The sequence below is a fragment of the Cervus canadensis genome, chromosome 7 (genome assembly GCF_019320065.1).
Source record: "Cervus canadensis isolate Bull #8, Minnesota chromosome 7, ASM1932006v1, whole genome shotgun sequence".
In the NCBI taxonomy this organism is placed as follows: Eukaryota; Metazoa; Chordata; class Mammalia; order Artiodactyla; family Cervidae; genus Cervus; species Cervus canadensis.
Window position 1 is genome coordinate 46115736 of NC_057392.1, and position 12861 is coordinate 46128596.

At 46.6% G+C, this 12861-nt stretch overlaps 1 protein-coding gene across 2 annotated transcripts in view; it reads right to left on the minus strand.

Moving 5' to 3' along the window:
- The window catches only part of SLC12A8 (solute carrier family 12 member 8), a 149195-nt gene that overhangs the window by 119043 nt on the left and 17291 nt on the right, over positions 1–12861 (minus strand). For both annotated transcript variants that reach the window (XM_043473199.1, XM_043473200.1), the window contains exons 3-4: positions 9537–9683; positions 4278–4469 (exon numbers count right to left, since the gene is read on the minus strand). In XM_043473199.1, the coding sequence (XP_043329134.1) occupies positions 4278–4469; positions 9537–9683 (339 nt within the window). The remainder of the gene's footprint in view (positions 1–4277; positions 4470–9536; positions 9684–12861) is intronic.

Here is a 12861-nt window from a genome sequence, read left to right on the forward strand (position 1 = left end):
GCAAGTGGTCCTGAGGAAGCACTCAGGAGGTAGGGCAGGGAGCAAGGAGGGACCCCAGTTCATCACTTCCTCCACACACAACAGGCCTGGCACCAGTGTCTCAGAGAGATGAACAGGGAAGGGTCTGGAAGGATGCAAGGCAATGGAAAGTTTTGTAAGCTTAAAAAAAAAATCATTATTTTAAATATCTGTATCTTCTTAATGTTGATGCTCTGGGGCAAGGGCCAGCAAACTCTGGCCCTCTGGCCAAATCCTGCTGCTGCCTGTTTGGGGAATAAAGCTTAACTGGCACACAGCCATGTCCACTTCAAATTGTCTATGGCTTCTTTCACACTTATATAGCAGAGTTGAGTCACTGTGAAAAAAACCTATGACAGTTTCACAAAAAACTAAAATATTTACTATCTGGCCCTTTTCAGAAGAAGTTTGATGATCCTGCTCCAGGGCACAACAGGCCATCTCCTCAGTTCAGTTCAGTCGCTCAGTCAGGTCCAAATCTTTGTGATCCCATTGCCTGCAGCACGCCAGGCCTCTCTGTCCATCACCAACTCCCAGAGCTTGCTCAAACTCTTGTCCATCGAGTCAGTGTTGCCATCCAACCATCTCATCCTCTGTTGTCCCCTTCTCCTCCTGCCTTCAATCTTTCCCAGCATCAGGGTCTTTTCCACTGAGTCAGTTCTTCACATCAGGTGACCAAAGTATTGGAGTTTCAGCTTCAACATTAGTCCTCCCAATGAATATTCAAGATTGACTTCCTTTAGGATGGACTGGTTGGATCTCCTTGCAGTCCAAGGGACCCTCAAGAGTCTTCTCTAACACCACAGTTCATTTTTCAGCACTCAGCTTTCTTTATAGTCCAACTCTCACATCCATACATGACTACTGGAAAAACCATAGCTTTGACTAGATGGATCTTTGTTGACACAGTAATGTCTCTGCTTTTTAATATGCTCTCTAGGTTGGTCATAGCTTTTCTTCCAAGGAGCAAGTGTCTTTTAATTTCATGGCTGCAGTCACCATCTGCAGTGATTTTGGAGCCCCCCAAAATAAAGTCAGCCACTGTTTCCACTGTTTCCCCATCTATTTCCCATGAAGTGATGGGACCAGATGCCATGATCTTAAGTTTTCTGAATGTTGAGTTTTAAGCCAACTTTTTCACTCCGCTCTTTTAGTTTCATCAAGAGGCTCTTTAGTTCTTCTTTGCTTTCTGCCATAAGGGTGGTGTCATCTGCATATCTGAGGTTATTTATATTTCTCCCGGCAATCTTGATTCCAGCTTGTACTTTATCCAGCCTGGCATTTTGCATGATATACTCCGCATATAGGTTAAATAAGCAGGGTGACAATATACAATCTTGACATACTCCTTTTCCTATTTGGAACCAGTCTGTTGTTCCATGTCCAGCTCTAACTATTGCTTCCCCTCCTGTATACAGATTTCTCAGGAGGCAGGTAAGGTGGTCTGGTATTCCCATCTCTTGAAGAATTTTCCAGTTTGTTGTGATCCACACAGTCAAAGGCTTTGGCATAGTCAATAAAGCAAAGTAATTGCCATCTCCTCTGGCAATTACTAAAAATACGTAAGGGCATGTATGCCCTGGGATGAGGGGATTAGGGGTTAATAAGAACCAAAGCTATGGTTTTTCCAGTAGTCATGTATGGATGTGAGAGTTGGACCATAAAGAAAGCTGAGCACCAAAGTATTAATGCTTTTGAATTGTGGTATTGGAGAAGACCCTTGAGAGTCCCTTGGACTGCAAGGACATCAAACCAGTCAATCCTAAAGGAAATCAATCCTGAATATTCATTGGAAAGACTGATGCTGAAGCTAAAGCTCTAATACTTTGGGCACCTGATGTGAAGAACTGACTCAGTGGAAAAGACCCTGATGCTGGGAAAGATTGCAGACAGGAGGAGAAGGGGCCGACAGAGGATGAGATGGTTGGATGGCATCACCAACTCGATGGACATGAGTTTGAGCAAGCTCCGGGAGTTGGTGATGGACAAGGAGGCCCGGCGTGCTGCAGTCCATGGCGTCGCAAAGAGTTAGACACAACTTAGCAACTGAACTGAAGAACCAGGAATGAGGACCCTCAGAAACCCCAATCAGTCTCTGGAAGAAAAAGGTCTCACATCAATGATCTAACTTTCCACTTTAAGAAACTAGAAAACGAAGAGTGAACTAAACCCAGAGGAAAGAGAAGGAAAAAACTAATAGAAATTGGAGCAGAAATAAATGAAACAGAGGTCAGAAAAAGAATAGAAAAAAGTAACAAAACCAAAAATTGCTTCTTTGCAGACAAACTTTTAACTAGACTGACCAACAAAAGAGGAAGACTCGAATGATTAAAATCAGGAATGAAAGGGAGACCACGGCTATCAATCTTACAAAAACAAAAGATTATAATGGAATCTATGAATGATTATATGCCAAAACATTAGATAACCTAGATAAAAAGGACAGTTTCCTAGAAAGATATAAACTATCAAAACTCAAGAAGAAACAGAAGGTCAGAATATGCCTATGTGAGTAAAGAGACTGAAATAGCAATCAAAAAACTTCCTACAAAGAAAAGCCCAGGACTAGATGGTTTCACCACCAAACTCTCCCAAATGTTTAAAGAAGAATTAACACCAATCCTCCATAAACTCTTCCCAGAAATAGAAGAAGAGGTGGGAACACTTCCCAACTCATTCTGTGAGGCCAGTATGATCATGACACCCAAACTAGACAACAGTATCACAAGAAAACTACAGATCAATATCCTTCACAATATAGAGGCAAAAATCCTCAACAAAATGCTAGCACACTGTATCTAGCAGCATATGAAAACAGCCACATCCTGATCAGAGAGCCCAGCCCAGGTCAGGCAGAGAAGCAGCAGGGGTATGCTGAGGCCACTGACCGGAGGGGCACGGGTGTCTCTGGCTGGGCCCCAAAGCAACAGAAAGTAAGCAAGCAAGGCTGTCAGTGTGATGGCTTTTCAAGAGGGGCTGCCTGCTCTCGGAAAACATCTTTGTGATCACTTTTCCTCCCAAGTCAGTTCACATTCAGGAGACTTCCTCTCTTTGAAGGTGGGGGGCAGGGTGGGGGGCGTGAGGAGGGAGGGCTTCCCGTCCACTAGCACTGGTCCCCTGTCTGTGGTGTCTGCTTCAAGAGCTGAGCTTTTTGTCTACCCCAGGAAGCAGGGGAAGTGAAGACTGCTGTTTGTCCCTCTTGCAGCCTGCTTGGCTATAAAACAAAGTAAAAAAAAAAAAAAAATCAGTATATAAATCCCCAGGGTAATAAAGTAAACTGACTGTTTATTGCTCACCTCCCAAACTACCCTGCTTAAAGACCTTTCTCCATAAAGCCAAGGGGTTTTTAAGAGTGCACTGACCATGTGTCTGCCTTTTATGCATCTGTCCTACACACACACACATACACACTCAGAGTTTTGTGCTGTTGAAGAATCAGATGTATTTTTGCTACAATATCCTGTCCCTGCTGCTTAAAAATAAAAGGAACAGACTGATGCTTTCTTTGAGGAGACTCTTGTGCTCTTTCTTAGACAGATTCTTTTCTTTAAACTATTTTTTCAGCCACCCACCACCCTTTGCACCATCATTAAAGCCTTTTCAGTCCAAGAAGTCCTCACAAAGACCTGCTGCTTAATGTCTGCACTTGTTTCCTCAGCACTAGGTCACCATCCCTGTGTTTTAGCTAAACATGCTTCAGTACTTCTCTCTCCTCAGTGGTTTTCTGAGGGCCTCCGTCCACCCTGGTGAGGGGCCCCCTCATTAGTATTCTCCTTCTCAGACAGGGCATCCACACAGGGGCTTTCAGCCTCCCTCTTGAGGCCGTCAAGCCATCAATGAGCCTAGAGAGCTCCGGTTCATTTGAGAACTGTCTGCTTCTAGGGAAGTCCCTGGCACAGACGAAATGTCCCCTTTTCAGTGTAGAAGTGCCCCAGGGACTAGGCCACCCAGCTGCCGTTCGGGCTCCGGCCACTGCTGTGCACCCCCTCCCCAAACAGGCTGTAAGGATGGCCCCAGCCCGCACCTCCCTGCTCCCTGGCAGCAGCAGGACTCCAGAGGCAGAGGTGGTGGAGAAGGAGGAGGCTTGGAGACTAACGGTCAGGGCCCTGGACCAGAGCCCGGCTCCGCTCTGAGCTCCCTCAACCATCCACTTGCCTCTCAGGTCAGCGGTGGGGGCAAGGGGGCAGGTGGAAGGTGGATGAGAAGGCAGCGGCAGATGGCAAGTCAAGAGAAGCCATTCCACAGGACGGCAGCCTCACCTGTCCAAACACATACAGCAGCCCGATGGTGCCTCCCGTCTGCCCGCCAAGGACCGCAGCGATCATGGAGTACACGCCGCCGCTGCCCACGCCACAGTGCTCCCCAACCCCGATGCCGGACAGCACGGTGACCAGGGCCACCAGGGCGACGAAGGACACCAGAAACACGCCTGCAAGCACGCCTGTGTTTCCCTGTGGGGAGGGGAGGGGAGCAAGGACTCAGGTCAGAGTCAGGGCACAGAGGGGAGCACTGACCACCACCCCCATGCCATCAGAGGTGAGCCCGCTGGGAAAAGACAGAGGCAGCACCACAGGGGTGAGGCTTGGAAGAAATTCCAGATAAGCCAAGTGTTCTCACAGCAAACTCTGCAAGACTTACAAGCCCTGACAAGTCAAGTCAAAGCCACATCCTACCCCCACAAGGCCCCTCCTGGTCTGTCCCCTCCCCACCCTCCCATCCCTCAGCCGACAACTCCCCCACAGATGCTCTGGGTGTCCCAGTGGTGACCTCACTGCTCCCTCACCTCCACCCTCCTACCAATGAGGTTCCCGCCTGGAATGCCTTCCTGCCCACTCCTCTTCCCTGCCAGGCTGAATCCAATGCATCCTTCAAGACAGGGTCCATTTCCTTCTCCAGGAGGCTGTCCCCAAATCCCTTCCTCTGGGCTCCAGCAGCACCCAGGGCTTAGTGCCCGTCCCAGCACTTGTCTTACTGAGTCTGTTTCCAAGCCCATCTTACCTCTGGGCTGTGTACTCCAGGATTACACAGGATTTGGTTTGGGGAGGGGGCGGTTTCTTTGCCTTCTCCATTTCTCTCTCATTTGTGCGCACGGTACACATCTACTATACCTACTCTGCTCTCACTCTTCTGACATTTAAACATGCTTATCATCTGAAAGTTATTTGAGTATTTAGAAGTTCAATGCATTGAAAAATTGGTTAATTTATATGAAAGACCTTTTATAAATGAACAAAGAAGCATTGTTGGAGAAGACTCTTGAGAGTCCCTTGAACTGCAAGGAGATCCAACCAGTCAATCTTAAAGGAAATCAACCCTGAATATTCCTTGGAGGGACTGATGCTGAAGCTCCAATACTTTGGCCACCTGATGTGAAGAGCCAACTCATTAGAAAAGACCCTGATGCTGGGAAAGATTGAAGGCAGGTGGAGAAGGGGACGACAGAGGATGAGATGGTTGGATAATATCACCAACTCAATGGACAAGAGTTTGAGCAAACACTGGGAGCTGGTGAATGACAGGGAAGCCTGGTGTGCCACAGTCCATGGGGTCGCAAAGGGTTGGATACGACTGAGCGACTGAACAGCAACAAAAATAGTGTGGGTGGTGAGGAGAAAAAGGTAAATATTTTCTTCATTTTTATTTTGACAACTATTTAGATGGAGGTTGGAGAATGAAGTGGGATTATTGTATTTGTTAATCTACTGGATTTTCAGCTGAGAGTAATGCCATACCAAGCAAAACTATGATTCTACTAATAGAGAAGGGGAAAAAATGGATTTAAAGTTTGTCACAGTAAACTACATGGTACCTAAAGGATTAGGTTTTATTCAGTTATGTTTTATTCAGGAAGTTACTTATTTTGTTGATTTTATATTTTTAATGAACTTATACTATTCTCTTCGTTTTCACACTCTTAAATCGTCTACATGGGATAATTTTTAAAAGTCTGTATCAATCTTTACGTTTTCACATCAAACCTGCCACTACAACATTTTTCAAATTACAAATATGCTGCCAAATTATTCTTTAGAATTAATATTTTCTGTTTAAAAATGACTTGGGTATGACCCCTACTTTATGTTATCCCCTAAAAGCTCTATTTTTGGCATTTCACATTTACCTTTATTTCCATGTTCAAATATGATTTTTCAGACAAAACTAATGTCAGAATTGAAAAGGAGAGATAACTTTAGGGCAAAAGGATGTATTTGTGTGGTAGCAGCCTCAAAGATGGTCCTGGGGGTCCCCACCTCCAGGCATTCATACCCTTGTGTAGTCTGCTTCCCTGAGTGGGGGCTGGATGGCGTGACTCACTTTTAGTGAGCAGAGCCCTGCAGAAGTGATGAGATGTCATTTCTGAGATGAGGGTATGAGAAGACCTCGGCTGTCATCTTGGGCACTTGCTTCCTCACTCTAGGTTGTTGGCCCTGGGGAAGACCAGCTGCAGGTTTTGAGACAACATTGTGAAGAGGCCGATATGACGAAGCCTGACAACAACCTCATCGTGATCTTAGCAACAGACCCTCTGCCAGTGGAGCCTTCATATGAAACTGTAGCCCTGACTGACAGCTTGGCTGCAATCCCATAAGAAAGCCTGAGCCAGAGGCAGCCAGCTAAGTTGCTCATGGATCCCTGAATCACAGTAACAACCAGATAAATACAAATTTGTGACTTCAAGCTGCTAAGTACTGGACTAATTTCTTATGCAGCAATAGATGATAACTTATACAAGTTGTACTTCACTTGAAGGATGTACCTAAAGCACACTTCTAGATAGCCACTTCTCAAAAAATAATCACCCAGCAGAAAAGTTAAGAGGAGGCCCTAAAATTTAAGAATCGAGATAAAGAGAGCCCATCCTTTCCTCCTTCCACTGTTCTGTAACCATCCCCTGCAGAAGGCAGAGCCCAGGGGCCCAGGCCGTCACTGCCAGGCTGTCCTCTGCCACAGCAGACAGCTGACTGGGCCTCCCTAGGACACAGGCTGGAGGTGCTGGGCAGAGGGGTGGCCCCAGGAAGGGGAAAAACCAGAGCTCGATCCCAGAAGCCTGAGAATGCCTGCTAGCACAAGGCATCTGAGCTGGAGGCTTTGTGTTTTGTAAGGGCTCCCCTGTAAGTTTTGGAGGAGTATGAGAGGCAGGGATTCACACCATCCACATCAGAGAGGTTGCTAAACCTGCTCTAAGCTTTCTGCACATTAATAAAGAAAACTTTCAGACCCAATTTCAGGCTCTGGTTAAAGGTAGAACCTGAAGCTACAGGCCTGGGTATGGAGAAGAGCAAGAGCTGAGGAAGGGCTGGCCTCACCCAGCCTCCTAAGAGGGCTAAGAATCCCATATACCCCACTACAGTGAAGCTCTCATCCCCTAGAATTTACAGATGTGACAGTTAATTTTATGTGCCAACTTGGCTAGATTATAATGACCAGTTTTTTAGTCAAACACTAGTCTAGAAATTGCCATAAATGTATTTTTAAGATGTGTTTAATATGTACAATCAGTTGACTTTAAGTAAAAGAAATTACATAATATGGGTAGTTCTCATGCAACCAGTTGAGGGCCTTAAGAGCAAAGACTGAGGTTTCCCAAAAAAGAAGGAATTTGGTCTCCAGACTGTAATATTTAAGTTTATAAGTTTTCAACTCAAAAACCTGCAACTCAGTTCTTACCTGCATCTCACTTACCCTACAGATTTTGGACTTGTCAGCCCCCACAATCACATGAGCCAAAATCTGACAATAAACACATACACACACCTCTCTCTCTCTCTACCTCTGTGAGATGACAGAAAATAAATACAGCCATCCCTCAGTATCCCCAAGGGATTAATTCTGGGACTGCTCTCAGATACCAAAATCTGTGAATGCTCAGGTTCCATAGTCAGCCCTCCCTAACCAATTTCACATCCACAGATTCAACCAAAAGTGGACCACGTAGTACTATAGTACTTATTGAAAAAATCCAAGGATAAATGGAGTGTGTAGTTCAAACTCATATTGTTCAGGGGTCAACTGTACATTGGTCTCCGCACCTGGTTTCTGGAACAAAGTCCCTGAAACCTTGTCATTTCTCCAGTGACAAGAGCACTAGGAACATCTGTCATTCTAATATTAGTGTTTGACCCCATCCCTGAGCCTGCTGGCTCAGATGGTAAAGAATCTGTCTGCAGTGCAGGAGACCCAGGTTCAATCCCTGGGTCAGGAAGATCCCCTGGAGAAGGAAATGGCAACCCATTCCAGTATTCTTGCCTGGAGAATCCCATGGATAGAGGAGCCCGGTGGCTACAGTCCATGGGGTCACAAAGAGTCAGACACGTCTGAGTGACTAACACTTTTTCACTTTTCATCCCTGACCCAGGGCTGCTAAAACCCTTGTAAACTCCTAAGGGGTAAGAGCCCTAGGAGCATCTCTTGTTCTAATGAGGCAGCTGTGAGTAGGTTCCTGTGTGGGGATTAATCACCAGAAAGACCAGGCCATGATTAGAAGCTCGGAGTTTCCACCACCACCATCCTCAACATGCACACACACTTCTCTAGAGAGGGGAAAGCAGCTGGAAATGGAATCAATAATGGATCGTGTATGCTGAAGCTGTTATAAAAATCCCCAAGGTGTGGGGTTCAGAAAGTTTCCAGGTAGGTGAACACATCCACATATCAGGAGGGTAATACACTTCAACTCCACGGTAACAGAAGCTCCTGTTCCTAGGACCCTTGCAGACCTTGCCCTACAGATCTCTTCTTCTGTCTATCAATCTATATCTTTTATCATATCCTTTAAAAAGCTAGTAAACATAAACAAGTGTTTCCCTGAGTTCTGTGAGCTGCTCTAGCAAGTGAACTGAATCTTGGGGAGGTGTCAGGGAAACCCCTGAAGCACAGGGGCAACCTAGACTTGTGATTGGCAGCTGAAGTAGGTGGGGGCAGCTTCATGGGACTGAGCCCTTAACCTGTGCCATATGATGCTCTCTCCAGGTAGACAGTGGTAGAATTGAGTTAAATTGTAGGATACTCAGCTGGTGTTACACAATTGCTTGGTGAGGGGGAAAAAACACATATCTGATACCAGTAGTGTCAGAAGTGAAGTGAAAGCGAAGAGAAAGGCATAGAGGAGGACTGTAGGTCTGTACAATTCCCTCTGCCTCTCCAGGCGGGGCATCAGATAAGTTGCAGGGCACCAGGAAAGCTGGAAAGGGTCACAAACTGGAGGCAAACTTGCCATCAGTCTGCTCTCTCTGACCCACCTCGAGTCCCACCCGAGATGCACCCTGACTTCTGGGCTCTCATTTTTGTAGTTAAATCCGTGGGGAGGCTTCCACATGATCCTCTGTCTGAGGCCCAGGTTCTCAGGATTCTCACTTAAAAGCAACGCTAGCTACTCCACCTGCGTGATCTTGTTTCCCGCCTCTGGAGCATCTGTGCTTTAGGAATCTGTCAAGCACTCTGTGGAATACCCCAGGGCGACAGAGCTTTCCACGTCCCAGGCCCAGAAGAGGCTCCAGGGCTACCAGCTCATCACTCACCACCAGCCAGCCGGTCCTTAAGAAAAGGACAACCCCAAAAATGTTGATCATGCAGGAGGTGAACACACCGTCCCAGGTCCCGAACAGCACTGGCTCCCATACGAACAGCTGGATCTTCCACCAGGGTTGGGGCTGGGCCAGGGCCTCCTGAAAACAGGGCACACAGCGGTCAACTCAACAGCAGTCGGGGGGGGAGGGGCGTTGCTGGGAGAAGTCAGCTTTAAAGCTCTGCATTTCTCCACGCCACACAGGCCTGCGCGCACTGCGATTCCTATGCCCGCATGCAGCACAAACGTGCTGCTCAGCAAACTTTGTTCCCTCTCCTTCTGGCCACTCAGGAGACTGTTTCCTAGCCTCTTTATGGGTGGTGTGGCCACATGACTGAGTTCCAGCCACCAGGATGCAGGGCTCCAGCTCAGACAGTGGTCACGAGCTCTGGGTGACACCATCCTCCCTCTCAGTCCTCTGTTCCCAGGGAGGAATAGCAGCTTCCAGCAGTTACTAGTCTTTGGGGAACCTTACTTAGCTTTTTGTTGCTCCCGCCCTTCTAACACTTCTATAATGAACTCTGTATGTTAAATTCCCTCTGTTTAAAGAACCTAGGGCAGTGACTGTGTTCCTCACTGAACATGAGCTGAGACAGTGATCCCTAAGTGCCCCTTCACCCCAGACCACAGAATCCCAAGGCATCGTTTGGCAGTTGTCTGGAATGAAGGCTAACAAGTGGTGAAACAGACACTTTGCTCATTTTTCCAATTCAAAAATAACAAAGGCACTCATACAGAAACTCTTTACTAGAAAGACTAAAACTTATGGAAATAATCTTAAAATCAGTAGCCACTCACACTAGGAACTGCTTCTGCATAAGTTTGGTAATTAAATTCAAACATCACTAGAGTCTTCCAATGGCCTCCAACTGCCACCACAGTGATGAGTGATTCTCATCTGGGGACCGGGGAGAGAGGCACCCAGTTAAGACCCATTGTGAGCAATAAGCCTGACTGGTGCATGTATGTGAGCTGTAACTTCAGAGAGAAGGCAGGAAAGTCAAGTGACAGGGGAAATCGGAGGTCCAGAGTCAGGGGCAAGGCCCCTGAACATCTGAGAACAGCCTATGATCTAGGACCAAGCCCAGCGTCCAGCTATACTCAGTTAAAACAGAAGGAGAGGATACCAGCTTCCTGCCTTGTATTGTGCACCGACAGAGGAAGAAAAGGCCTCAAATAATCATCAGAGACATCAATGAAGCCACATGAGACAGATGGGCCGGGGGACTCCTTGGAGTTTCTGACAGTCCCTGACACCAGCTGGAATGCCTTTCATCTCTGTGTATTTCTGTTCATCTGTCTTTAGTAAACTACTAATGAGCAATCTCCTGAAAGTCAATTAACATGAGAACAGTGATCATGGTTCAGAGCAAAGACCCTGCCAACCTATGCTTGTCTTCAAACAAATGGTACCGAGGGACCTTGGGGTAAGTATAATAAGACTGCTTTCCAGGATCTTAATCTCAAAACCCAGGACCTGGCCCAACTTCCTGTCTCTGCTTATGTTCACTTCCTACCACGGCTTGTTGCAGGTCTATTATTTATTAGAAACAGCCATAACAATAGCAACAAGGTGTAATAACTTAGAGAGTGGTTTCAGCTTCCAAATCAATTCTCTCCATTGGTGCTCACATCAGCCCCCGAGGCAGGCAGGGAGAGGGCCCCTGTCTACAGCCTGCTGAGGAAAGAGAGCCCAGGAGAGACACAACTGCCCTAGGTCCACAGCTGGATTGCAGTTCCCCAACCCAGACTGTAAAACCTGCACCACAGCTCACTTGCTCTTTTCTCTCCTAAATTTCACTCTTTATGATGCAATTTCTAACACCTGGACTTTGCTTAAGTACTGGTGGTTCAGTGGTAAAGAATCTGTCTGCCAATGCAGGAAAGCCCTGGGTCGGGAAGATCTACTGGAGAAGGAAATGGCAACCCACTCCAGTATTCTCACCAGAAAAATCCCATGGACAGAAGAGCCTGGTGGGTTACAGTCCATGGGGTCACAAAAGAGCCAGATACAACTTAGTGACTCAACAGCAGCACCACCTGCTTTATCCTTAAAATTCCTGTTGTGATTCTAGAAATTTTATTCATCATTCATCACAGTCTTCATATTTCCACTCTGAAGGGCTGTTTTGTTTATTTGTTTAGTTACCTAATAGGATATGAAAAGCCTTTCACTACCCGGACCTCATTGGACTAAACCAGCCTTAAAGGTGCCGCACACACGAATGAGGCAGAAACTTTAGGAGATCTTCACCCTCAGAATAAAGCTGTAGGTAAAGGCATGCGTGGTTTGAAATAGTTTGGTGGCCCCAGTGTTGACCTTGTAGGAGAGTACTAGCCAGAGAGAGACAGCTCAAACCAGCCCCCTTGCATAATAACAGCGTGGCCCCAGGGCTGGTACAGTTCTTACACCAGTTCCAATGTGTATGTGTTTTCCCCTTGTCAAGCAAGTCTCTGATACCAGCTAGGTGTCCTGTAATTCAACTCAGTTCTGACACCATCTATCCAGAGATGGTGTCATCCAACAATCGAGGGCTCAGTCCAGCAGATGCCAATTCCAAATTCAGGCTGTAATCTGTGTTTATCTGGGAAGGTAAACAGCTTCCCAGGGGCTGTTGATTGGAGGTTCCCACCACCCACTTCTTGGGTTCAATTCATTTGTTAGAGCAGCTCACAGAACTCAGAGATCACCAGCTTATTATGAAAGGCTAGAACTCAGAAACCACCGGATGGAGGATATGCCCAGGGCCAGGCTGGGGAAAGAGCCTGGGATATCCACACCTTCTCCGAGGGCGGCACCCTCTCTTCATCTCCATATGCTCACCAAGCCAGAGGCTCTCTAAACCCTCTTTTTTGGTTTTCTTAGGAGGCTTCACCACATAGGCATGATTGATTAAATCACTGGTCACTGGTGACTGATTTAACCTCCAACTCTATCACTTCCAAGTTCCAACCCTCTAATTACATGGTTGGTTCCCCTAAAAACAGCCCCCATCCTTAGATGGTTCTAAAAGCCACCTCATTAATATAAACCCAGTTGTGCTTGAAATGCATTTGTTATAAATATCAAGACATCTTATCACTTTTATCACTTAGGGAATTCCAAGGGTTTTAGGAGCTCTGTGCCAAACACATATTAGCATGAAAGTGAAAAAGTGAAAGTGTTAGTTGCTCAGTCGTGTCCAGCTCTTTGCAACCCTATGGCCTGTAGTCCGCCAGGCTCCTCTGTCCATGGAAATCTCCAGGCAAGAATACTGGAGTGGGTTGCCATTTCCTTC